This window comes from Artibeus jamaicensis, unplaced genomic scaffold (assembly GCF_021234435.1).
Source record: "Artibeus jamaicensis isolate MK-2021 breed Jamaican fruit bat unplaced genomic scaffold, CSHL_Jam_final contig_1028, whole genome shotgun sequence".
Classification (NCBI taxonomy): Eukaryota; Metazoa; Chordata; class Mammalia; order Chiroptera; family Phyllostomidae; genus Artibeus; species Artibeus jamaicensis.
This window is the reverse complement of record NW_026521201.1, coordinates 2,997,934-3,025,262: the sequence shown is the minus strand read 5'-3', so window position 1 is coordinate 3,025,262 and position 27,329 is coordinate 2,997,934. Positions and strand designations below refer to the sequence as shown.

Sequence of the window (27,329 nt, the reverse complement as noted above, 5' to 3'; positions counted from 1 at the left end):
CTAACCAATGACACCCTGATAAATTTTTAAAAATTTCCTCCAGAGACCCTCATAAAACATGGTGGATGATGTACTTCATGGAATTTACAGGACTTTTTTTTGATGTCTCTCACTATAAGCTAAAGACCTAAAAACAAGTGTATGAGAGGTGCAAAGCATGCTGTCCTTGCATGGCACTCACTGAGGGCCTGGACTGACCCATGGGTAGAAGATCTGAAGCAGCATTGCCCAGCAGAACTTCCTGAGATGGTGATATTCCGTATCTGTTCTACCCAATATAGCAATCACCAGTCACTTGTGACTATGAAGCACTTAATAGGTGGGCAGTGGATGGAGGACCTGAAGTTTAACTCTTATTTTAATTCACTTAAATGTAAATATTTGTATGTGGCTAGTGGTCATCATGTTGGACAGTGCAGCTCTGTAGAAATGTCTGAATAGTAGGCCTTTCCAACAATCTCTATCAGTATTATTTCCTGTGACTAAGACTTGGTAAGTTACTGGGTTAAGGGAACACTTAGAGCCAGAGGAAATTTTACCTCTGAAAGCATTTCTGGGTCTGCTGCAACATGGAGAAATTAGGCAGTAGAGGCTTTACAGCTCTGTGCCATTAACCAGATGTACTTTTATTATGGAGCATTTTCAGATATGAGCATTCCTAGTTTATACATGTTGGGTTGGAAATTATAATCTGTGTTTGAATGCTCTAATCTGTTTGTACATTATGGGCAAATATATCATTTTAACAGCTTTTTTAAAACCAGTATTGCCAATCTCCTCAATTCAACATCTGAGATGCTAAAACTTTTCAGAGAAAAATCACACAAACACACAATTGGCACCTTTTAAAACAATTCCTGGTTTCTGATTTCAATGGGAACTTTGATGCTTTCATTTATTAATTCTTCAGATTTTTCTCTCTGGTGGACAGAGGGCCTTCTCCAAAATAACAAAATTGGATTACTATTAAAGGCAATCAATATTAGCAAGAGAGAAGTTGGCTTCTCTTTAGATGATCTATTGTATTCTGAAGCCTCCTCTAGCCCTGCTGTGAGCATGGATCTCTCCAGGGACAGAATGGCTTCTCCAGTCTGCCATAGAGGAAAGTCAGGTTGGAGCTGGGATGCTGAAAGGATGGCAGAGGATTAGACAAGGAAGGACACGGATGACTTGGGAGAAAGGGTTTTGAAGTTTCCACCTGCCGTGGAGTGTTACTGAATTGGAAAGTTGTCTGATGGGCAACAGTGAAGAAATATGTTATTCCAGGCATTGGATTCTGATTGTATCTATGATCAGTTTTGAGCAAGATTGGGTATTTCTGGCAATAGACTATGCACTTTCTTGATGATATAAGACAAAATGTCAAGGCTCCATATGTTTTCCTATTCTACTCTCTCTTCTATTCTTTCTCAGGAATATCTTCAACATTTCATGATCTCCTTTCATATGCCCATCAGTAGGTAATATCTACCTCACTGATAAACTAGAAATTTTCAGATGGTATCTCTCTTAGTGTCCTGAATTCACTCCTATTACAAATGCAGTAATGCATTTCCATCAGTTCTTCACTCTCCCTTCTATTACAGCAAAAAATATCCCTTACTCTTCTTTAATATGAACTATTCTACAGTAATCTGCATCCCTCTAGTAATTATTCCTAGGATATTTGCTACATTAATTACCCCATTTCTGTCTTATATCTTCAATCTAGTCCTTCCTTAATTTTTCACTTATCTTTAGTATTTCAGTGTGCTTAAACCTTCCCTATATTAAAAAAAAACACATGACCTCCAAGGCCCCTTTATTATTACTTCTATCCCTCTTCTGCCTCTAGTTCCAAGATTCTTCAAAGAATGTCTACTTGCCCTAATTCCATTCATTCCTTGAGTATTACAATGTTTCAAGACAACCAATGACCAACTGGTCACTGTCAGTAATTATATCGCTTATCTTAACTGACCATCCTGAAATGTTCCCTTTTCTCTTTGTGGATTTCTCTCTAAGATGCCCAACTGAGAGGCCTGACAGCCATTCTTAACTCTATCACCTCCTCTTCTAGCATGTAGTCCTCTCTTACTCTTTTTACTAGTACTCTGAGGTTTTCCACCACAATGTTTGGGTGAGATCGGCCATATCTCATCTCCAGAAAAGGGCCCTATTTTTTAATCCAGTTAGTATATCCCATTTTTCTGGCTGCAGAGATTGGCTGAGGTGGATAAATAACACACATCAGACCAGAGTCACTAAGATTCAATTCCAAAACTCTTATTTGAGCCATCAGAGAATTGGACTTACTTTGAGAGACGAGGCATTTAGCCTCTGGAGACCCTGGGAACACAAAAAGATGCCTGCTTGAGAGGAGAGTCAGCAATGAGAAAGAAAAATGGAGAAATGGAGAAGAAATAGGTTCTGGTCATCAACTCTGAGTGCTACATAAAGCCCTTTCTGAAGCTCCGTACCTACTCTCAAAGTGTTCAGTTTTCTTGGCCGGTAAATTTCCTTTTTAAATTTAAATCATTTTGGGTCAATTTTCTACTTCAATAATGAGAAAGAAATGTAATTGACACAAGCCCCTACATCTAAATAATTTTTCCAAATATTATTAAATTATTTTGCCAGTTTAAAAAATCTTTAATGAGAAATTCTTCATTGAGATTTAATGAACAAACTCAACTCTAACTTAACAGTGAAAAAATTATTGAATCTTATAACAACAGAAAGTTCCATGGTAGAAAGGCTTCATGGCTGATTGATTCAGGATCAGTGGTGTCACCATGTATTTTTTCCTCTCTCTGTGCTATGACATCTTTAATTATGTATTAATCATCGGACTAATAGCAAGATGGTATTGCAATGACTCACCCAGATAGGACTTCTAGAGGATGAAAAGAAAGTCTTTCTATGGCTCTTCCTTATCACAGAGGAAGCCATTGCCTGAAGCCTTCCAGCAGACTTCCCTTCACAGTACTTTGGCTAGGACTAGGTCACAGACAAATTCTTGCTGAGATACACCAGAGCAGTGGGTTGCACATGCACTTTGCAGGTTCAAGGCTAATTTATAAGAGAGTTTTGTTAAGGAGAAAAGAGGAAGGATTGGAAGCTCAGTAGAAAACCAGAGGGGTTGTCTAGGGTGACTAACCAGGTGCTTCACGACCAGGGTCCTGCCAACTTCTCTGGCCTCTTTTGTCACTCACCTTCTTATACTCGGTCCTCCAGGTTTACTAGCCTATTATTTCTGAGTATGCTATGGGCTCACTCATACATTTAAAGTATGCTGCACTCCCATGCTGGTACCTTCTACTTATCTTTTAGGATTCATCTTAGCTGTTATTTTGTTATTTCTCTGCAGAATTTTTCCCTCACTCCCAAGGCTGGGTTAGAGGCCACTCTTCTATGTGCCTGATGCACCTCTGCCTGTCCCAGTAAAGCTTTTGTCATATTGTATTGTAATTACCTGTTTAAGTCTGTCTCCACCACTAGAATATGATCCCCTTGAGGGCAAGGATTGTCACTGATATATTACAAAATGATTGAGGCATAGTAGGTGCTCAATAATTAATTTTTATTGAATTTCTAAAGGTCATAGTTTTCTCCTTCAGTTTGTGAACCCACCCAAACAAGGGATATATCCTAGTAAGGCAGGATGTACTCTGCCTGTCCTTCAGGGTACATACACTCCTCCTTTCAAAGACAACTCAGAGCCATTTAAGAAATCTTCACAGGTTAAGCTCTAGAAAAATACTTGTTTCTAAACTTCTTCCATAACAATATACATCAATATTATTTATTTGGTAATACTGTATTTTTTAAATAAATTTTATTTTGGAATAATTTATATACAATAAAATGTGCTCATTATAAGTGTGCAGTTCTATGAATTTTGACAACACACCCACATAACCACCAGCAAAATCAAGATGTAGAACACTGTTGTCTCCCTGGAAGTTGCCCATGCACTTTGCAGTCAGTACCTCATCTCCGGTGCCAGGAAACCACTGGTCTGTGTTTGCTTATTCTAGAATTCCACAGAGATGGAATCTTACAGTGTGTGTTCTTTTGTAAATTGTTTGTTCAAATCATTTGTTTCTATTTGTTGATTGTCTTCTTATTGAGTTGTAAGAGATATTGATCTGTCTGAATATGAGTCCCTTGTCAGGTATATGTATTATGAATATTTTCTCCTGGTCTATAGATTGCCCTTTCATTTTCTTAACAGTACCTTTTGAAGCAAAGAATTTTAAAACTTTTATGAAGCCCTATGTCTCAACTTATTCTTTCATAGTGCGTGTGTTTGTATAACCATTTTATTCTGTTTTTCTTTAGAAATTAACAGTTTTAGCTTCTACATTTAAATCTGTGATCCCTTTTGAGTAATTTTTGTTAAGTGGGAGATAAGAGTGAAGGTTTTTGGTCATCCAGATGATCCAGCTCCGTTTTTTGAGAAAATTGTCTTTTTCCCATTTAATTACCTTGGCATCTTTGTTGAAAATCAATTGACCATATAATTATAGGTCTATTTCTGGACTCTCTATCCTGTTCTGTGGATCTGTATGTCTCTCTTTACACCAATATTGCACTGTTTTGATTATTGTAGTTTTGTCATAAGTCTTAAAATGAGGTAGGGTAAGCCCTACAACATAGTCCTTTTTCAAGCCTCTTTTATTCCAGGCCCCTTGTGTTTTCATGTAAGTTTTAGAGTCATTTTTATTTTAGAATCAATTTATGTGACAGATCTTCCTGCATTTTGAAGAGTTTTAAAAAGATTTTATTTATTTTTAGACAGGGAAAGGGAGGGAGAGAGAGAAACAACAATGTGTGGTTGCCTCCTACATGGCTCCCACTAGGGACCTGGTCTGCAACCCAGGCATGTGCCCTGACTGGGAATCGAACTGGCGACCCTTTGGTTCGCAGCCCATGCTCAATCCACTGAGCTACACCAGCCAGGGATCTTCTTGCTTTTTGATTGAGGTTATGTTTGGGGAGAAGTGACATCGTAACAATACTGAGACTTCCGACTCAAGATCACATTATATTCTTCCGTGCACTCAGGTCTTTAATTTCTGTCAGTAATGCTTTGTAGTTTCCCATGTACCAATCTTATGTGTGACATTTTGTCACTTTAATCTGTAAATATTTTGTGTTTTTGATATGTTTGTAAATGCTAGAGATATTACTAATTTTTATATATGCACTTTGTATTCTTGAGCCTTAGTAAGTTAATTTAATATTTTAGTAGTTTTTTTTGTAGAATCTTTAGGATTTTCCACATATACAATCATGCTGTCTATGAATGAGAAGAAGTTTTACTTCTTCCATTCCAATCTTTGGTGAAAATCTTTCTGTTACTTTATTGCACTAACTAGGAACTTTGATATGATGTTGAATAGAGGTGAAAAGAATGTATATCATCACCTTGTTCTCAGTCTTAAGAGGAAGTGTTCAATCTTTTTACTGTTCAGTGTGATATTTGCTGTAGGTATTTTTTTAATAGTTGTCCTTTATCAGGTCAAGGAAATTCTGCTTCCAGTTGTTCTAAAAGATTTCTTTTGTTTTAATCATGGGTGGGTGTTAACGTTTGTCAAATATCTTTCTGCATCTAATGAGTCTCCTATGATTGTCCTAACAGAGTGAGTTGCGTTGATTGATTTTTGAATATTAAACCAACTCAGCTTCTAGAATGTTACCCTGCAGACCAATGTGCAATTTGGTGCTCAGCAACTCCTGGGGACCCGATGCAGCTTTCCGGTGCTTTTTCTCTGTATAGCTCCTTCCTCTCCAGTACTTTCCCTCATAACTTTCAGCCACCTCAGTCCCACCAGATTCCAGTCTCTTCCTCTTCAATTCAGTAAGAACATCAGGCTTTGCTTGGGTTCCCTCTCCCTGTAGAGCTTCTGGAAAGTACCTTTAGGCAAAAAGCCAGGGCAATCATAGAGCTTACCTCATTTGCTTCCCTTTTCTGAGAGATGTCATTTCTTCCCTGTTTATTACCATATGTTGTATTGCCTTATGTGTTTTATCCAGTTTTCCAATTGTTTTTGGTGGAAGGAAAAGTCTAGTACCAGTTGTTCTGCTATTATTGAACACTGAAAGTGGCTGTAAAGATTCTTGATTGTAGACATTGCATTTGTTCTTTTCTCTGATTCTAGTATGTAAGACCTGCTTTGACCTTGGTGAATCTTTTTAAAGGTCTGTTTAACAAACATGGTTCCTGACCTTTTTGGTCACTTTTTTCTTGAAGTCGGTATTTCATTGAGATTTAACTCTATGCCTTCCACTGATCAGCACTTGATTTGTATTTACCCTCATAGCAGCCTATGATATAGATATTACATTTTATGAATAAGAAGATGAAGATATAAAATGATGAAGTTACTTGTCCAAGATCAGAGAGGTTGAGTGTAACTCAACCTAGGATTTTGAATCCTAGGCTTTGTAACTGTTCCAGTGTAGCCTCTCTTTGAGATTTTCATATAACTCCCTTACGAACCTGGTCTTCAGAAATGAGATAATTGACATGCGCCAAAAATGTGTGTATAATTTCAGAGTGTGTATAAAATGTGTGTTCACAGACACATGGAGCTCATGCCTAAATCAGCCCAACCATAAGTGCCAGCAAGAAGACCCATGGCTAAAGTAGCCATCCATACTACTCGTTGTTATCTTAAACCTTTGGCGAACTTCTGAACTTTTCTTTCTGCCTCCTGTGGTTCTATATTACCTTTTACAATTATACCTCATAACTTGTAAGACCACCATTCCTCTGTCTGTGATCCTGCTCTCAGCAGGATCTGAGGTGAGTCCACAAGGACATATTGCTGCCTGGTAAGACCATGTCTTGCCTTATCACTACATAACACTCAAGAAATAGATGCTAAAAGAGGCTATTTTTAGAACTAGCTTAACATTTTACCATAAAAGATCATCAGAACTAATTCTATTATGACTCACTTCTAAGTTTATCTCAAACTCTCAAGGCCTGGTCACAGAAATGCATGGTCCACCACCACAAGTGAGTGCATGGTATTGCCGGGCAATCCTGCTACACTACTCTCCTGGGTTATTTCACATTTCCCCCGTCCAACTTCTAAGACCTTCTTCTCATCCAATTTCAGCTGGTGACTTTGCTTCATTTTTTACTGACAAAATTGTTACTGATTGCATAAGTGAAGGTCTACAAACTCCCACAAACATACCTACTAAACACCTGGTGTCTGAACTCTGCTCTCTTTTCCCCTGTTTCTGTAGATTACCTTTTTTCAAGGCCAATCCTTTCTTTTGGATCTTAGATCTTATTCTCCTTTTGCCTTCACAAGAGCATTGCTTCAGTTTTTCTACTGCATCAACAATTTTTCTTTTCTACTGAATCATTCTCATCAGCACACTATAATACATATTGTAATAGCTCTCTTCTTTTAAAAAAAAGTCTTGTCTCCCTTCATCTTTCTCTAGCTATTTCTCCCTTTTTCCTTTCTCTATCAACTCTGAAACTCCAAGAGTTGATTTTATTCACTGTCATCAGTTCTTTTCTCTCCATCCCTTTTCAACTTACTTTTTCTAAATCCAATAGCCAGTTCTAAGTTCCTCATTCTACTTGTCCTATTAGCAGTATTCAACAAAATTGATCTCTCTCTCTCTCCTTAAAACACTGTACTCATTTGCTTTCACAGATCCCCACTCTCTGATTTGCTCACCTTCCCAGTCACTCTTTCTTGGTCTCCTTTGCTGACTCTTCCTCCTTTTATTGGCCTCTAAAAATTAGGACATCCTGAGGTGCAATCTCTGAACATTTTCCCTTCTCTTCCTACCTTTATGCCAAGAGCTGTAGTTCAATACTTTAGCTTAACTACCATCTACCCCAGTGGTTCCCAGTGGGGGTGATTTTGCAGCCGCCCCCATCCAGAGACATTTAGCAATGTCCAAAGACATGTTTTTTTGTCACAGCTCGGAGCAGGTGCTGCTGTCAGCTAAGGGTAGAGGCCATGCTGCTGAACATCCTGAAATGCATAGGACAAAACAAAAATGCACTCCACAACCAAAATGCATCCAGCCCAAGTGTTAAGTGTCAAGGCTGCCAAACCTTGACCCACTCCTCTGAACTCAGGACTCATATGTCCAATTTCCTATTAACATCGTCATTAGGATTTTTAACAGATAGCTCAGACTTAATATGTCTCAAACTCCAGTTTGGATTCCCTCTGCCTCATCTCAGTTTCCCTAGAAACCAGAACCTGCGGGAGGCTTTATGCTTTAATACCAGGTGTGATCCCTGGGGAACTGATAGTAAGGGAAAAGAAAAATGAGGTAAAGAAGGACAGTGTGCAAATAGAAGGTGGTGAGTTACCAATCTTGCCACTGCTTCATGAGCCACAAAGAGATGTAGCCCTGTCACTAGGCCATGTGGTTGCTTGTCCCTGAAAAGAATAAAGGGAGAGGGAATTTATCTATAGGCTTCAACCTATCTCATATCTCCTCCTGGACAAACTCCCACTGGTCCATTGGGTAAATGCATCCACGTGGCTGTGTTGTTCACCTGGACTTTTTTGTGATCTCGAGGAATCCAGATTCCACTCATTGCAGTATGGTCGACTTCAGAAGCAGAACTCTGCTGCTCGCACAGAGCTGGCTGTTTCAGCAGCAGCTGAGGCAGTTCAAGCAGCCACAAGCAAGAAAAATGGAGAGACAGAGAGAATCTGAGGGGGGGGCAACTGCCTAAAACAGTAATAACCATGACACTCAAGATACCAAACTTTGAATAACTCATATTCTGGCTGTCCAATCCACTCCTTCAATAAATGATATCACCATCTACCTAGTTACTAAGGCTACAAACCTAGGAGACATTCCTGAAACATTTCTTTCCCCCATATGCCAAATCCTGCGATTTCTATTTTTAAGATGTAATCTATGCCAATCCCTTCTCATAAGCCTACCACTATCTTCCTTGTTTAAGCCATCATTGCCTGCACTACTTAATAACCTCCAACCTCATGCCTTGTTTCCAGTATCCAGAATAATCTTTAAAAATAGCAAATCATATTATATTACTTCATGGATCCAAGTCCTCCAATATCTTTTATTGCATTCAGAATAAAATAAAATATTCTTATAGCAGCCTAAGAGGCTCTGCATGATCTGGCTCCTGCCTACTTTTCTGACCTACCTTCTACAACATTCTGCTCTGATGAGTCCTTTCTAGCTACACTGGCCCTCCTTTGTCTCTCAAATATGCTAAGCTTGTGCTTGCCTTCGGACCTTTGCCCTGCTCTTACACCTATCATTCGGATCTCCCTATTCATTGCTCTCTCTCTTCAAGTTCTTTATTGAAATGTTACCTCTACAGAGAGGCCCTTCCTAGCCATGCAAATCTATATTTGTCAGTTTCTATCCCTTTTTAATTTTCTTTACCTAACATTAGAATATGTGGCTAATTTGTTCATTGTCTGTTTCTCCCACCAGAATATAAGGTATGTGAGGTCTGAGGCCTCCTGTGCCTTAGTTATTACTTAGTCATTACTGTGTCTCCTGTGCTATAATACTATGTCTGACACACAGCTGGTGCTGAGCAAATATTTGTTGAATGAATAAATGTCTTCAGACCCTTACCAATGGTGAGCTTGCATTAAAAATGAGGAGTTCCCAGATCAACTTTCTTCCAGTTCCTTAGAGGTCCAGTCCTGTCTAAACACATCTGTTTTGGATGTTGAAAACCTCCGGATCTTATTATGCTCCCTAATAAAGCCCCGAATTTAGGAACTTGGGATCCCACCCAGTCAGGGAATCAACCCTCTTCTGGTAAGGTAATAGCCAAATGCTGAGTAGGGGCAAGTGCATCCACATGAGGCTGGGGAGATGTTGGTCATAGGTCACAGAGATGTTTAAAGGAAGGGAGAGGAAGGCACAGGAGCAGGGTGGGGAAGTCCAGGACATGGTCAGAAAAGGTTTGTCAGGTCTAGTGGGGGTATTTTTGATACGGCTGTGACAACCGCAGCTGCCATTGCAGCAAGGAAAAACAAGGAATTTGACTAATTCAGCGCAGAGCTTTATATTCGTTTGTTTATTTGTTTGTTTATCAATAAAGCAGTCGTACAGAAAGGTAGAATTAGTGGGAAAGAAGATAAGTGTGGAAGGTGGGGAAAGGGCAGAGCTTTATATAGAAAAGAGGAGTTTAAGAGTACTCATTGTTTCTAAAAGGAAAGCTGGGTTCTATGATCTGGAGGAGTGGAGGGAACAAATACTTCTATTTTTCTGAAAGGAAGCCTGGAGCCTGAATCTGGGGGAAGGACTTAACTATTTCCGCACCCGGAATCACTGCACTGCCTGGGCAGCCCCGCCGAGGCCCCTGCTTTCTACTAGCCACAAAGGAGTGGGGAGTATGCAGTCACTGGCTTTGATTAAAGAGGTGGGTGTTGTAGGCAGCAGCAACAAGACTCCGGGTGGTGCGAAGGGGTGGTCCAACGCAGCGGGCGGACCAATCAGCGGCGACTCCGGACTCCGGCAGCCTCCTCCGAGACTCCGCGGCAGTTAAGTACTAGCAGTGCTAGCAGCAGGCTCCCGCGCCTTGGCGGCTCCGGTGCAGAGCCCAAGGGGGAACCGCTAGTGCCGCACTCGGTGCAGCACGGGAGCCCTGGCTCCTGCAGCCCTGCGTCTCTCTGTGCAGACATTTCTCGAAGAAGTTGCAAGCCTTTCAAGTGGCCTGTGGAGGCACTAGGCCGGGAAAAGGAGCAGAGGGAGGAGGAACAGAGATGGGAGGTGGGCAGAAGGCTTGCTTCTCAGATTAATCCCAATTAGCACCAAGTTGGCAGACAACCTCACAAACCCACGAAGGCTTTGGTTGTTGCCCATATTTCAGAATAGTCTGATCCTAAGAAACTTCCAACTCCCGTCGCGTAGGTCAAAGAGGGACAGACTATTAGCACCACCGCCTCGCAGTAACACTACGTAAAACGAACCCAGGTGATCCTCAGCTGCAGAGCTCTACCCAAAGTCCATATCTCTCCGAGTCCCAGGGGAGAGGCTGGGCAAGCTCTGCAAAGAGTCCCCTGCGGGAAGGGAGAGAAGGCACGCCGAACGTGGCGACCGAAGCGGATTATTGTGGGACTGCAAAAACGCACCCCCATCGGAGGAGTTTTGCCAGGAACACCACCCGCCTGCATTGCGTCGGACCTGACCATTCGAAATGGGAAATTCCCGGGAAGGTCGCGGCCAGGGACCGTGCGTGTGCGTGGGCTGTGGACCGTAGGGAAGTAGAACTGGTGGTCGGCTTTTCTGGTAGAAGGAAAAAACTGTACTGGCAAGGGTGGGAATCAAATACCAACCCCCTTTTGTGGAACCACCCCCTCATATTTCCCTCTACCTCTTCGTTCCTGCCCTCCCCCGCCCTCCCCAAACCCACGCCCGGGTGGGCCAATCGCAGCTCCGCATTCCAGGCGCTTTCTCAGGTTTCTGCTGATCTTGCAGCGCCCAGAAATGTACCGGGCGGACGGGCCACCGCACGCACCCGGCCCCACTCGGCGCTCCTAACAGCTCCCCGCGCGCCGCGCAGCCTTGGCGAGGTTCACACCGGGTTTCGAGGAGCGGAGGACACCCGAGAGCCATGTAGACCCACGCTTTTGCTCTCCCGCCTCCTTCGGGAACGAACCAAGGGCTCCCACAGTGTTCGGAGGGGGCGAGAGTGCTGTTTATCGTCATTGGCTTCAGAGCTTCGAAAGGGTGGCATTTTGCTTTTTCTCCCCGCATCCTCCGGAACTCCCTGCACCAGAGAGAGAGGACGGCGTCTCCAGGTTGCTGGCCACGGTGAGAAGGGAAATAGAGAATGGACATTTCCCTCGTAGTTGCTTAGAAAAGCGATCACCCAATTGAAGGGGCGTAGGACGAGGGGGCGAGGGCGGCGCACTTGCCCCGGCGCCTCTCGGAGGCTGCTGCGGCAGCTGCCGCGGCTCTCGCCCTGGTCCACTGCAAAAGCGACCTGCCGCATTCGACTCCTGCTCTCGGCCGACTCAGCACCGCCCCTGCACCAAGCCAGCGGGTCAGGTAAGGGGCTCCCAGCATCGGGCTGCAGAAGCGGGGAGTGGGGTGGGGGTGGAGCGATGGGCGGGGGTGTGCTGGGGGTGTGGGTTGCTGCCTGGGACCTGAAGCTCCCCCGGCGTCCCTCGGCGCTTTTCCGATCTCTAGTTTAACCAAGTTGTAAACAGATCGGCTGTTGGGCGTTGGGAAAAGTGGGATGGGAGAGCCTAAAACTTGGATTTCCGGGTGTCTGCCTGTACATGTGTCCAGCAAAAAGTCCAGTGCTTTCTAAAAAAGCTAGAAGTCTGTGGTGTTCGCTGTCTGTAGCTACGTCCCATCTGAATGCTTCTGATTTTCTACTCCCGTATCACTTTCTATTTCTCTGCAGCGTCCATCGATCGCCCTGGTGGGAGCTTAGAAGGCGGCGGGCGAAGAGGGGTAGGAGAGGCAGAGCCTAAGAGCAGCACAGAGGGTGTTAGGCGGGGGCTCCGAGCGGAGGGGAGGCCAGGGTGACCCCCGAAACCATGGCCCGGCCCTGTAGAACGGCTCTGCGTTAAGGCTCCCGAGGCCGGACGAAACCCCAACCCTCCCCCCCATTCCCAATCTTCGGCAAAAGAAGCTGCGCCCCGGGGCTGCAGGCGAGGGCTATTCCAAACTCGGCAAAGGTAGGGTGGAAGGGAAGGGAACCAGAAAGGATGTGGTAGATCTCCTGACCCGTTAGCTTAGAAGCCCCTTCCTCCCTGAGCGTGGGGGCGACTCGCACTCGGGTGGGAGGTGGAGCTCAAGTCCCCCCCCCCCCACCTCTCCTCTCTCCGTCCTTCCCACCGCCGGCCCTCTCCCAGTCTCTCACCCTTCCACCCGCTTCCACCATGACCGTGATGTCTGGGGAGAACGTGGACGAGGCGTCGGCTGCCCCGGGCCACCCCCAGGATGGCAGCTACCCGCGGCCTGCCGACCACGACGACCACGAGTGCTGCGAACGCGTGGTGATCAACATCTCCGGGCTGCGCTTCGAGACACAGCTCAAGACCCTGGCACAGTTCCCGAACACGCTGCTGGGCAACCCTAAGAAACGCATGCGCTACTTCGACCCGCTGAGGAACGAGTACTTCTTCGATCGCAACCGGCCCAGCTTCGACGCCATCCTCTACTACTACCAGTCGGGGGGCCGGCTGCGGAGGCCGGTCAACGTGCCCCTGGACATGTTCTCCGAGGAGATCAAATTTTACGAGCTGGGCGAGGAGGCCATGGAGAAGTTCAGGGAGGACGAGGGCTTCATCAAGGAGGAGGAGCGCCCCCTGCCCGAGAAGGAGTACCAGCGGCAGGTGTGGCTGCTCTTCGAGTACCCTGAGAGCTCCGGGCCCGCCCGAGTCATTGCCATTGTTTCGGTCATGGTCATCCTCATCTCCATCGTCATCTTTTGCCTGGAGACGCTACCGGAGCTGAAGGATGACAAGGACTTCACAGGCACCATTCACCGCATTGACAACACCACGGTTATCTACACTTCCAACATCTTCACGGACCCCTTCTTCATCGTGGAGACCCTGTGCATCATCTGGTTCTCCTTCGAGCTGGTGGTGCGCTTCTTTGCCTGCCCCAGCAAAACGGACTTCTTCAAAAACATCATGAACTTCATCGACATCGTGGCCATCATCCCCTATTTCATCACCCTGGGCACCGAGATAGCTGAGCAGGAGGGGAATCAGAAGGGCGAGCAGGCCACTTCGCTGGCCATCCTCAGGGTCATCCGGTTGGTAAGGGTTTTTAGAATCTTCAAACTCTCCCGCCACTCTAAGGGCCTCCAGATCTTGGGCCAGACCCTCAAAGCTAGTATGAGAGAGCTAGGGCTGCTCATCTTTTTCCTCTTTATTGGGGTCATTCTGTTTTCTAGTGCAGTGTACTTTGCCGAGGCGGAAGAAGCTGAGTCGCACTTCTCCAGTATCCCCGATGCTTTCTGGTGGGCGGTGGTGTCCATGACCACTGTAGGATACGGTGACATGTACCCTGTGACAATTGGAGGCAAGATCGTGGGCTCCTTGTGTGCCATCGCTGGTGTGCTGACAATTGCCCTGCCCGTACCTGTCATTGTGTCCAATTTCAACTATTTCTACCACCGAGAAACTGAGGGGGAAGAGCAGGCTCAGTTGCTCCACGTTAGCTCCCCTAATTTAGCCTCTGACAGTGACCTCAGTCGGCGCAGTTCTTCTACTCTCAGCAAATCTGAGTACATGGAGATCGAAGAGGATATGAATAATAGCATAGCCCATTATAGACAGGCCAATATCAGAACTGGCAATTGCACCACAGCCAACCAAAACTGCGTTAATAAGAGCAAACTACTGACCGATGTTTAAAAAGCCAAGCAAACAAAAAAGCCCCACTTAGCAGCTTGAAAGACTTAAAAACAAAACAAAAACCCTAGTGACCCACGTCACTCTTTGTTGATGCTTCACTAGTCTTCGAGTGCTCTATTTAACTGTCAATGCATTGTTGCATTGTGGATTTGGGGGTGGCCAACCAGAAGCTTTCAAGATCCATGAAAATAAAAAGAATCTATTTTCATTTTATTAAAAATGGATAAAGAAAGTGTATTTTATAAAATTGGTTTAAAAATGCAGTCCCTGAGCTAGTCTAGGTAAACTAAGATTCATATGCTTCCCCCTACTGAAACATTTGTAATCCTTGGACTTCTTTAACTTTTTTCTTTGAACTAAAAGTTGCATGGGACTCCAAAATAAACTCTTTGCAAACTGCACAGCACATTTAAGACAGTGCATCTGATGATATGCAACATGATATGCCAGCCAAAATGGGCAGTGAGCAAATGTTTTTCATTTTGATCAACTGAACTGCATATTATAAGGTGGAAAAAAAAGGCAAACAGCATTACTTAAGACTGGCTCACAAAGCACCTTATCAGATGCCAGTCCTGCTCTTTAGGGATTCTCCCTCAGTCCCATTCTCCTTCTATTCAAACTGTTCTCTAAGAAAATGATACTGAATTAAATTAATGGATTCATCTGCAGTGCTGCTAAGTTTCTCAACTGCAGGTGAGCCCAACACAGGTCTTTTCTCACGGGTCCTGTACCCTGCCTGACCCCTGGCCTCCAGAACTGGATGTAAAACCTTAGCCTCCTTATTGCAAGAGAGCACAAATGGAGTTAAATGTAAGCATGTTCGATTCTGATAATAATTTATTTTATAAACGCATGCTGAGAACATTAACTCAGACAATAGGGGATAAGCTTATGTTTGAATTAACTCTTCTAAAAAACAGATCCTTTTCATTTGCATTCACCAAAAGTGCACTCCTTTATTTATTAACTATTTTATTAGTAAATAAAGTACTGTATTTAAGTACGTATGTTAGTCAGATGGGAACAATAAGTTTTTGGAGCTCAAAGCATGTTCTCTTATTCAGCATTATGGCCTATTTGATTAAGGTGTATCTTGAATTAATTAATGCATGATTTTAGTAAAAAACACTTAAAAATAATAAAAACTACAAGTTTGTGGGATGATGGGCCCAAAGAAATAATGGGGGGGTGGGGGTGGGGGGCACACAGTCAATTTTCCTGTCTTTGCTCAGGGAAATGTCAGGTTTCTGTGCAGGTATAGGCAGAGAGATGACCAATATGCCCATCCCTTAAAGGGAAGCTGTGTGGAAAACTAAATAAATCATCAAGGTATATATAGCAACACCTAAGAACAAGTATTATTTCTAGTTGAAGATAAACACAAGCAAAACAAACAAACAAAAAAAGGTGCAATACTGCATGTTTTTTGGTGCATTCTTAAGATGTAAATGAAAATGTTTATTGTATGCATCCAAAGCAGAGCTGATTTTTTTTGCAGTTATGATTTGAAGTCTGTAGAAACTTTGGTCCTTCCCCCGAGTCACCCTGAAAAAACTTAACCAGTTGATTTAATAGTTGCTTAGTGCCTTTATCCTGTACCCACAGTGAACTGTAGAAAGTGCCTCCATTAACACAGCTGAGAAGTTATGTAACAAAGAAAGGAAGGGTTGGGGCACAGATATTTTGCTTTTTCTTTCTCCATCCTCACTGTCTCACTTCGCCACTGTGAGAAGACCACACCATCCTGAACCTTGGAGAGGAGAGATCCAAGAGTGTACTTTTTCTATGGCCATCCACTGGACTGAGTCCCTTTGGCAGCCTGATGTGGCATGTAAGCTGGGACCTGAGACCCATCTGTGAACTGGACATGAACTTGGTTTTTTCCTCTTCTCCACCAGAAGCCAAGATAAACTTTTTGGGAATTTGTTTTCTATCAAGGGCCACTCTGGACGTTCAGGGTTTCCTCTGGTCCAGTGTAGTGTTTCTTGCATATGTTCATGTCTCCTCTGTAGCAACAGGACTTCGCAGACCCCTGACAGTCTGATCTTTCTAGGCATCAGTGTGACTATGGGAGCACTCAGTTCATATTAACTTTTCCTAGGCCCTCCCTCCTGGTCCACTCCCTTCAGATATTTCCTATGATGCTCCTCTGATCTTCCCACCTGGCAGTCACTTCACAGGCTGAGCATCTCACTTCTACTGCTCCAGACACCCAGCCCAGAGAACAGCTGGGACCCTCTGCCTGCCTAGCTGAAAGAAAGCCGCATAATACAGGCCACTGGGGCCCAGCAGCTGTCCACCAATGGAGAGGCACTCACTGCCTTTTTAAGGACACCGAGTGGGGATCTTCTGCACTTAGGATGTGGCTGCCTATTGCTGACCACCTTACATTCCTCCCTGCTTCTTCTGGAAATCTTCCCTATTATTCCCGTCCTTTCCCCTACTCTGTCCTAGAGCTAACAGTGAGGCAATAAACAAAGAAAGTAAAGTAACAAACACCCAGGCTGGCTGACTCAGTTGAAAGAAAGAACATGGATATTTTATTTTCCTGTGCTGCTTCTGTAAATCTGTAAGACGAATGTAACATCATGGAAGACAAGAAGCCAAGGACTGCACACAGATGACCACAGGGCATAAACCTTCCTCTGTGATGTTTCCTTCTCTTTTGAACCTTGACTCATCTTGGCTATTCCTTCCTACATGCTTAAAAGTCCCCAGTTGGGGAAAAATGCCAGCCTCTCCTAAATTTCCAGAATATCTTGATCTTTTATTTAGACTCTGAGGTCAGGACACACAGAGCTTGAAACGCTGCATTCTGTCAACAGCAATAATCCACTCGGTACTGTGGGATGGTTGGGTCAGAGGATCAGAAAATGGGACCAAGACTTGAGACAGACATTGGCTGCTTGGTATACCTCTCCTAGTTAGATGCTGGACTGGTGATTCTCCTGCATGTGTTACAGGAAAAAAGTGATGCATGCAGTCAGCCTGGGATTAGGGATGAGTTCTTATGAATTTGGGTGCTATGGGGAAAATGAATGCTGCTTATCCATCTGTATAGCTCACTGCAACCCAGTCAGTAAGAATGGAGTACAGGGACTCTCTGTGTAGCATAGGCATGCAAAGTTCCACAAAGCTCTTACCCCTTGCACTGTAATGTGCGGAAATGTTTTTGTAGACCTGAAGGTGCACTTAACAAAACTGCCTACTAAGGAATGACTGTCTTTTGTTTTACTGACTTATATTTATTTTATCATCAGGCTTTTTACCTTTTCATCCCATTCCTATGTATTGAGTTTTAACGGCTCATGTCCTGAACACTTGTTTTCTCCTGAAGGAGAAGGCTTCTGACATGCTGATAGCCATAGCTCAGCTCTTCCAGCATGTGGGGGCCCTAGTTCAATGGGGTGGCAGTGGAAGAGCTGGGCCACACCAGTGCTGTTAGCTATCCCAGAATCTCTGAGTGGTGAACTGCCCTCAAGGGATCTGAATTAGAGACACCAAAGACATCTAATTCCTCTGTCCTCAGATTTATAGAAGACAGACTGTCACCAGGACAGGTTTTTATTTTTGCATCTCCTCTTCCCCATCTGTGCACAGCCCTCCCTCACTCCCCCTTGAGAGTTGAGTTCCAATTATCAGTTAAAACAGTTCACTGGGAGTGTGTTAGCGGGTTAGCCTAGCCAAATCAAATGAACCAATAGCAAATACTTCTTCTGGAGTATGGCCAATGGACAGTCATTTCTCTAAAATAAAACCATGCAGTAGGTTTAGATTCCACTGTGGTGGAACCAAAGCACCGGTGACATCACAATCTTGACTCAATTGAGAGTTTGTTTAATACATGTAAATGATGAGAAACAGATTCCTTTAAGTAGAAATTTGGTTTAGTTCATAAAAGATCTTCTTCACATTGTGTATAATTATACATTTTTCAAATTACTTAACATCTGGTGAGTCAGTAAAAACAGATTTCCAACCCCCCCATTTAGTATAAAAGACCTCCAAACACATGCTTTTTAACAATTTACAATAGAATTTTCCTTGTTTGGTAGTTTAGATTGAACAGGAAAGAGAGAGAACATCAGCAGAAAGCCATTCTCCATTTTCTTTCAGGAAAGATGTATTCCTGGGAGTGGTGAGAATTGGTGGGTGGTAACCATCCGTAGTATAAAATTGTTAGAAAGAATGTAAACTGCCAAACAGCCATTTTATCTTTCCACTTTTTCAAAAAAGAATGAAGACTTTTGATCTTTATGTTTATTTCAAGATGACAAACAAACTAGTTTTTAAACCAGACACAACCCGAGTTGGCTCACTATCTCAGGAGGTGATTCATACCCACCGTGCGGTGTATCAGTACTCATATTTATATTATGGAATTTCAGGGTATATGCGAACATGTTCAGCATGACTCAGGTAAACCTTAGAAGTATGTACATTACCTACCATTTCTGTAAAGAGGTGAACAGGAGCCGAGTTAAACAAAACTGTTCCATTACCTGGGGTCACTGTGCAAACTCATGCGGGGTATAGGTATGAGTTGTAGAGGTCTTGGGGTCAAATGCCAGTCTCTGAGCTCAGGTAAAATGATCATGGGCTTTCCTGGGAAGTCTAGTGAGTGTGTAAGGGGTGAAGCCCTGCTGACCTCAGGACTATTAGCTTTAAAGAGATTAACCCCTTGTCACCATGATTTTCATTTAGGAGATAACCAGGAGTTTATGACACAAGACTTCAAAGAGTAGAGAAAACCTTTGTACCTTATCAGAGAGGAAGAAGAAATGGTATAGGGAAAGAAAACAAAAGAAGCCACAAAATCCTTTGCAAAATATCCCAGGTCCAAAGTTGTCTCTCCTCTAGACTTGCAGAAACACTTCTCCTCTTCAGTGCACTGTGTGATGCCACAACGCCAAGTAGTCAGCATGGGCTCTGGATGCCATGCCTCTAACAGTAAAGGTGAAGTTTTATCAAGGTTAAAAAGCAATGGAATAGTATTAATTTCAAGTGCACCATCAGGACAACAAACCATTGAAGCCTGAAAGGCACTCGTGTATTTCCTGAGTTTGCAGTTGCTTACCCCTTGAGTTGAGGATGTGCCTCACATTCATTCACCCACTGTGCACTCCCCTGCCCTCACTGTCGACTATGTCAGGTAGAGGACATTGAATGTTATGAACTGAGAACCTAACTGAAGTGCATAGTTTTCATCTATGCAATTTTACTTGCTTCTGTCACTTTATGATCTGTTCATATTTGGCATTAATTAAAGATAATTTTTAAGGATCTTATCAAGGCATATCTTGACTTTTTTGTCTCTTGTTTAACTGGCCTTTTGGGAACCCTTTTGTGTGGGGTTTCTTTAGATAACACGATGGAGATGGGCCTTGTTTTCTTTGAAACTCCTGAACTTCAATTTCTTCTGCACAGGGACATATACTGGGGTTGACAGTTTGGGTTCAGGTAGGATCCCAAGAAGACACCTTTGGAATTTGGCCTATGAAAGCTTTGGATTGAATTTTGAAAAGAAAAAAAGAAATGAGACTCAGGGGAATGAAGTAATTTATTATATTCACTTAAATTGTTGATTTGAAACTATAATTTTCATTCATAGTTTAAGCTTTTCAGGAAGGATAACTGTGTGTGTGTGTGTGTGTGTGTGTGTGTGTGTGTGTGTGTGTGTGTGTGTGAGAGAGAGAGAGAGGTGAGACAGCACTGTAGTCTGGCATCATATACCTTGTTGGTTACAATATGGTGTTAGGAGTGATTTTGATGTGGAAAAACAAAGTGATTTGTAGCTGATCTTTACATTGATTTTTTCCAACGTAGTTCTATGTGTGGTTAACACGTTTTTCTTCTTTTTAATGACTTGATGTATTTCCTTTTGATTCCGGCTGAGATTTAGAAGTTCTCTTTTCTTCCTTGTGAATATCATATTTTATACAAGCTTTTTTATGTCAGAGAAAACAGGTTTACATGCTTTATGACAGGTTTTTGTTATATGCCAAGTGCTTTGGGTGGCTGGGCAGGTGTGTCCTCATAGAATTGTATTGCATTGTGTTGGGTTCATATTGTAAGATTTGAAGATAAATCATGCTTTTGCTGTAGAAGTTACTACTGAAAATAAACCATGAGGCTGGGCAGGCTGCCCATGAATTTTCTGTTGTGGTCAGAAAATGGGCCAGGCTGAGTTCTGACAGTCTAGGGTAAGAGAGCTAGAGCCACACCAATAGCAGTGGGCAGATGAGCCAAGACATTCACAACCCTGAGTGTTTCTCAAAGCACAGCCTTGCAATGGTCTTGTTGAAGCAGAAGCAGACAGATTCAGGTAGTTGCAAGGATAGGGCTATAACTGAGAGCTTTATCATTTACAGAGCTTCAAAAAGAAGTCAAGTCACTTTTAAGGGAGGCCAACCAGAGGAGTCAAGAACAGAGCTGATATAATCTGATCCCAGTCACTTTGCCATTGGGTAGGGAAAGCTGGCTGCTGCATCCTGTCTTGCAGTTGGTGTAGACCTGTCAAAGCCCTCCACCAGGCTTGTGTGTGAAGGGAAGGCTAACCCTCAAGCTAGGCAAAGTGTGCCCCTTCGTAAAGTCCTATTGCAGACCTAGGACAGCGTGGTCGTGCTGCAGGACTGGAGAGCAGCCCTTCGAACCAGCTTAAATCCAAGTAATTGAAAATATCCTATTTAACTAATTTAATCTAATATACTGTCAATTTTAAGATGCACATTTGCTTGACATACTTATAAGAAAAAGAGAACATTGATAGCTATGGCTCAGTATTGCATTGATTCATCCCAATTTTAGGAATGAAAAAAATAACAGGGATCTTAGAATTATTGATGAACTACAGTGATTTTAATGTTTGTCCCCCTTTGTTTCATGGTATGATAATAAGTTTGAGTTCTAAACCCATTAAATTTGGCAGTTTCCTGCAGACCTGAAATCTGGCTACAACATTTAGGCCTGCTTTTAACTATTTTTTTTATCCCACAGTGCTTTTGCTCAGCCCTGCCTTTATCTTAGGCTTTGTGGGAATATGTTTTAGAGCTCCTTGTGGAGATCATTTACCCAGTAAAGACCTCTGATTTAATCTGCCAAGGAAAGAAATTTGCTCTTGCTGCTCCCTCCCTTGCCCCTTAACAACACTCCTATTCAGAATCTTTAGCAGCCCTTGGCTTTTATCAAGTTAAAGGCAATCTGACACTCCATTCCAACTGAGCTGCTGATAGCAACACCTCCAGTATGTATAGCTCTATTTGCAGTTTTCAGATCACTTCCACATTAATTATATTGCTTTATTCTACTTTGTGAATTAGGTAGTGCTGATATTGCTGTCCTTGTTTTATAGTCTGAGGGACCTGACCAAGGTCACTGGGTGGAGGGAGCAGGCCTAGGCTTATTGATGATTTCATGGTAGGAACTCTGAGTGTTTATTGAATTGATGGAATGCTGGAACATGTAATGTCACTTGTTAAAGAGAGATTAGTGACTTTGTGTAGGGGCAAAGGCTCTCTGAGCCTTCGAATCACTCATTTCTAAAATGGAAATATAATATCACACAGGGTCTTGTGAATTAAATGGAATAATATAATTCCCTCTTCATTAACAAGCAAAATGTTTAAATAGCACTAACGTGTTTGGGAAATTCTAGTGTGTTCTATAAATATGAGATATGAATAGATATGTTAGTAAGTATAATGAAGAAAGGGGGAGCAGGGGGAGGAGGCCTCTGGATAACTCCTCCTCAGAGAAGGAGCTGCACTTTAAAAGAAGACTCCAGATGTACAGAGCAGTGGTTAGACATTTATATAACTTTTGAAGTGACCACCCCCATAAATCCAGCACCCACCTGGCCCTGGACCATACGTAGTTATTACAATATTATTGACTATATTTTCTGTGAAGTAGTTAATTTTTATGTCTGTGACTCTTCTGTCTACCAATTTGTACTTCTTAATCCTCTCCCCTTTTTTTACCCACTCCCCACCTTCAACCTCTGTCCCACCTGGCAACCATCAAAATGTTCTCTGGATCTATGAGTCTGTTTCTGTTTTGGTTGCTCATTTATTTTGTTTTTTAGATTCCACATATAAGTGAAATCATATGGCATTTGTCTTTCTGTATCTGAGACTTATTTCACTAAGCACAGTACCTTCTAGGTCCATCCTTCTTGTTGCTGTTGGTAAGATCCATTCTTTTTTTATGGCTGAGCCATATTCCACTATACATATGCCCAAAACTAACATAATATTGTATGTCAACTGTAACTCAAAAAATAAAAAGTTATTTTTAAAAAAGAAGACTCCAGGAGGATCAGATGTTTAACTCAAAGATTAATTGTATGATGGCAAAACTTGAAGACTTGGGCAGAGATGTCTTCATCAGGAATCTTCAGTACATCCAGCATCTAATACCAGGCATGCAGCTGCCTCACAGAATACAGAGCCACTATTTCTAGTTTGTTTTTCCCTTACCCTGAGATGTACTACTATTTCACATCTCCACACTCCGAATGTCAAGGGTAAACTCTGCCTTGCAATACACTGAGGAACCAGAGGTATCTTTAATAATTTACATCACTTCTGATTACCTCATTTCTTCCATGTGCACAATATTGTGTGATTTGATTTTTTCTTTCCACCTGTGAAAATTAAGAAATAAAACAAGATGTTGTTTGCAGAGTTTTCTCATATGCTTCTCTGAGAGACATTATGTAAATATAAAAACCTATTTTAAACTTTCTTTGCTAAAAATAAAATAACCCTCACAAGCATACATGAGTCAATACAGTCTTTTTTTTCCCTAGCATATGCTACAAAGATGCTTATAAAAATTATGCTGTGATACATCTATAGTGATCCAGGTCTTCTTTCTTAAAACTGACTGGATAAAGTAGCCATGATTTAAATGGCAGTAAGATTTTTAATATGCTTTCTTAAGGTATTTAACTGTAAGTAAGAAGTTGAGTATCTGTTAGAATCTTTGATTCACAAAACATTTTTCTAGAGAATAACATTCAGGGGCTAGATTGAGTTCTCAAACCTACTAATGATTTTTGAGGATGGACTTTACGTGGTATGTTATGTTAGCTGTAATAGATAATGTTTTCAATGTTGTTTCAGATGCTAAGCATTAAATGTATTTTAGGAATGTTTCCAGAGGAACTAATTCCATTTGAAATTTACTTTTTCAAAATTGAAATCAGAGGTTGATCAATGAGTTAGAGGCTTAAGCTCAGGATAATTATGTTTTGAGCTCAGGCCAAATGCAACTTTTATTAAAAATACTATTCCTCAATATATTAAGTTAAAAGTATTTAGAAATCCAAGATACTTTAATTATTTTTACAGTGATTCTTCTTTGCATTTCATACTATCATTATCTTAGTGTTTTAGAAAGGGAGTAATTTTGTTTTAAGTGAGTTTCTGAGACCAAGATTCATCCTATTAGATGTTCCCTCTTCATTAACAAGCAAAATGTTTTTTACTCTTAGAAAAAGTTGTGTATATGTCAGTCCTAAAAGAATAGACGCCCAGCTCAGTTTTTGAAAGATCACAGGATATTGGCTTATTTTTGCTTTTTTTAGTTTGTAACACTTTTATTAAGAGGAGACAATTGTACTTGAAAAAAATTTTAAAAGACATATATGGGGTGAAATGATTTGTGTCTTGAGAAATAGAGGGTTTTTATGCAGAGCATGGCATTGGTGATGTGTACTGCAGAAACAGGAATGCAATTCTCATGGGAATTTTAGGTGAAGAAAAAGTTGTATGGACAGAAATATTGATATGTAAAATAAAATTTAGAGTACTGTCAATAATAAAAAAGAATGAATGGATATCAGCATTCCTAAACTGTATACAATGGGGAACTGAAGTATCAAAGGAAACACATTAAGGATCATATATAATAGACAAAATCTCTTAAATTTTCTTACTGCCTTTCTCCATCAATGTGTACAGGACCTTTCTAGTTAGGATGGTATGGCTTTCTTTTAAGTTTCCAGAGGATGAAGATCATATTTGTTGGTATTTAGAGAATAATGCTTATCCTTAGTGGATAAAGATGAGTACTCAAAACATCATTTAATCACAATGTTGGTAATTCACAAAATAATTGAACTTTCTAACACAATGATGCACGTTGCAAGAATTTCAAGTGGTACATTAGAGTAGAGTTGCAAGACAGTGACACCATTGGTTGGGCAAAAAAAGGTTTTTTAGCATGAAAAAGTCAAATGCTTAACTTTAATTATAATTTGTAAGAGTTTGATAATGTCTTTCCTGCCTGAAGATGGAAAGTTTGGCCAGGACAATTTAAAGTCTACTTTTAAGATGGATGATTAGCAAACAGGCTGACATTGGGAAGATTTGAGACCCTTGCTTATCTGTTGTACAATTGGAGCAATAATTAGTAAGTTTTAAGTCTCTCATTAATACCTGTGGTTATTATGATGACTAAAACAATTCATTGGTTTAATGCAAATTAATATTAAGTGATGGACTATTATGCTATTTTTAAAAATCCATATACATTGTCTTCTAAGTCAATTTACTATGCTCAGTGGTCAGCCAAATTGTGATGGGAATGATTGTTGGACTTGGCTCTAAATTATCCAGGAAATTTGCTGGTGTCCAGTAAGATAGATTCTTTGTTTTCATAGGTCTTATTGGCAAGGTCTTACAGAGGAAGAGGAATTCCTTTGATGTCTTTATGGTTTGATTTTGGGAAGCCTTAGAATTCTAGTGTTCAAAACTAAAGAACTACATTTCCACAGGTCCCAAACCAACATAGTGACCTGAAGGAAAAATGATTAAACATGACTTTTAAAAGACAAAGTCTTGTATAGGTAATGAGGGTAGCCATGTTTCATTTAAATGTATTTCCTTCATACCTGATGATTTTATATTAAGTATAATTTTCACCATTCACGTGAATTATACATTTGCTTTGTGAATGAATAATCTGAATGTCTCAGCCTGTTACAGCAATTCCCAACTTCTCTTGTTGGACTGGCATTTAACCTTCATTGATTGGGTTGAATTCCCTAATTCAGTAAACATAGTATTTGAGATTCTCAGCAGAAACTGTTACTCTTTTTTAAAAAATACACTTTATTGATTATGCTATTACAGTTGTCACATTTCTCCCCCTTTATTCCCTTCTGCCCTGCACCCTCCCTCCCACCCCATTCCCCCTGCTTTGTTCATGTCCATGGGTCGTACATATAAATTCTTTGGCTTCTCCATTTCCCATACTATTCTTAACCTCCCCCGTCTATTTTCTACCTACTATTTATGCTTCTTATTCCATGTACCTTTTCCCCCCATTCTCCCCTTCCCTCTCCCTATTCCCCTCTTGATTGATAACCCACCACGTGATCTCCATTTCTGTGATTCTCTTCCTGTTCTCCTTGTTTGCTTAGTTTTTGTTTTTTAGGTTCGGTTGTTGATAGTTGTGAGTTTGATGTCAATTTTACTGTTCATGGTTTTTGTCCTTCTGTTTCTTAGATAACATTTCATATAATAAGGGCTTGGTGATGATGAACTCCTTTAACTCAACCTTATCTGGGAAGCACTTCATCTGCCCTCCCATTCTAGATGATAGTTTTGCTCGGTAGAGTCATCTTGGATGGAGGTCCTTGCCATTCATGTCTTCAATGCTTCTTTCCAGTCCCTTCTTGCCTGCAAGGTTACTTTTGAGAAATCAGCGGATAGTTTGATGGGAACTCCTTTGTAAGTAACTCTCTCCTTTTCTCTTGCTGCTTTTAAAATTCTCTCCTTATCTTTCATCTTGGGTAATGTAATTATGATGTGACTTGGTGTGTGCTTCCTGGGGTCCAACTTCTTTGTGACTCTCCGAGCTTCCTGAACTTCCTGGAAATTTATTTCCTCGGCCAGATTGGGGAAGTTCTCCTTCATTATTTTTTCAAATAAGTTTTCTATTTCTTGGCCTTCCTCTTCTCCTTCTGGCACCCCTATGATTCAGATGTTGGAATGTTTAAAGTTGTCCCAGAGGTTCCAAGCCTCTCATTTTTTGAGTTCTTGTTTCTTCATTCTCTTCTGGTTGAATGTTTATTTCTTCCTTCTGCTCCAAGCTGTTGACTTGAGTCCCAGTTCCCTTCCTGTCACTGTTGGTTCCCTGTGCATTTTCTTTTATTTTTCTTTTCATAGCCTTCACTTTCTTCGCCATTTTGCAACCATACTCAATCATTTCTATGAGCATCCTGATTACCAGTGTTTTGAACTATGCATCTGATAGGTTGGCTATTTCTTCATTGCTTAGTTCTATTTTTGGAGCTTCGATGTGTTTCTTCATTAGAGCCATCTTATTTTTTTGTCTTGGCACAACTATTATTTGTAAGGACCAGAGCCTTAGGTATTCACCAGGGTGAGGCAATCTACAATGCTGCGTTGTGGCACTGTATGTGGGGGAGGGGTCAGAGAGGGAACAGTGCTACCTGCTTTTCTCTCAGCTGGCTTTCAGTCACTTCCCCTGCTACCCACAAGCAAATTGGGCCTTTCTGGTACTGATTCCTGGATAGGTGGGTTTGTGTATGCTCTAGGACCCTGAGGGTCTCTCCTATGAACTCTCCTGTGAAACTGGAAGTTTGTCCCACTGCTGCAACCCCCCACAGGTGTTTACTGCCAGAGAATTTGAGGCTTCATTTCCCCATGCTGGTACCCTGGGTTGTGCAGTCTGTCTCACTCCTTAGTTGTTCTTCCCGGTTATCTGCACACAAATGTGGGACTGCCTGGTCCTCTAGCCTCTGCCTTGCCAGTTCCAGTCCACTAGCTAGTGCCTGGCTGTGAGTCCTCTCTTCCCTGGCTGACTGTCTCCACCCTTCCTGCCAGTCTGAATGAATGTTTCTTCTTTCACTCCTTGGTTATTGGACTTCCATACAGATTGATTTTCTGGCAGTTCTGGTTATTTTTGTTGTTGTTGTTGTCCTTTTTGGGGTTG

At 42.0% G+C, this 27,329-nt stretch overlaps 2 protein-coding genes across 3 annotated transcripts in view; both read left to right on the top strand.

The window, feature by feature from the left end:
- Nucleotides 1-27,329, top strand: part of KCNA6 (potassium voltage-gated channel subfamily A member 6) — a 209,883-nt gene that overhangs the window by 96,671 nt on the left and 85,883 nt on the right. The gene's annotated exons all lie outside the window — the stretch shown is intronic.
- On the top strand, nt 12,657-19,538 carry KCNA1 (potassium voltage-gated channel subfamily A member 1). 2 transcript variants are annotated; one of them, XM_053662236.1, is made up of 2 exons: nt 12,657-14,202; nt 18,839-19,538. In XM_053662236.1, exons 1-2 carry the CDS (start codon nt 12,873-12,875, stop codon nt 18,910-18,912), a joined length of 1,404 nt encoding a protein of 467 aa, XP_053518211.1. In that variant the 5' UTR covers nt 12,657-12,872; the 3' UTR covers nt 18,913-19,538. The 2 variants fall into 2 exon arrangements, with proteins under 2 accessions (XP_053518211.1, XP_037008794.2); XM_037152899.2 differs by lacking the exon at nt 18,839-19,538 and having other exon boundaries at nt 12,657-14,540.

Bases quoted from the DNA above. Each gene is read 5' to 3' on its own strand.
- KCNA1 (XM_037152899.2), top strand. From the start codon at position 12,873: ATGACCGTGATGTCTGGGGAGAACGTGGACGAGGCGTCGGCTGCCCCG.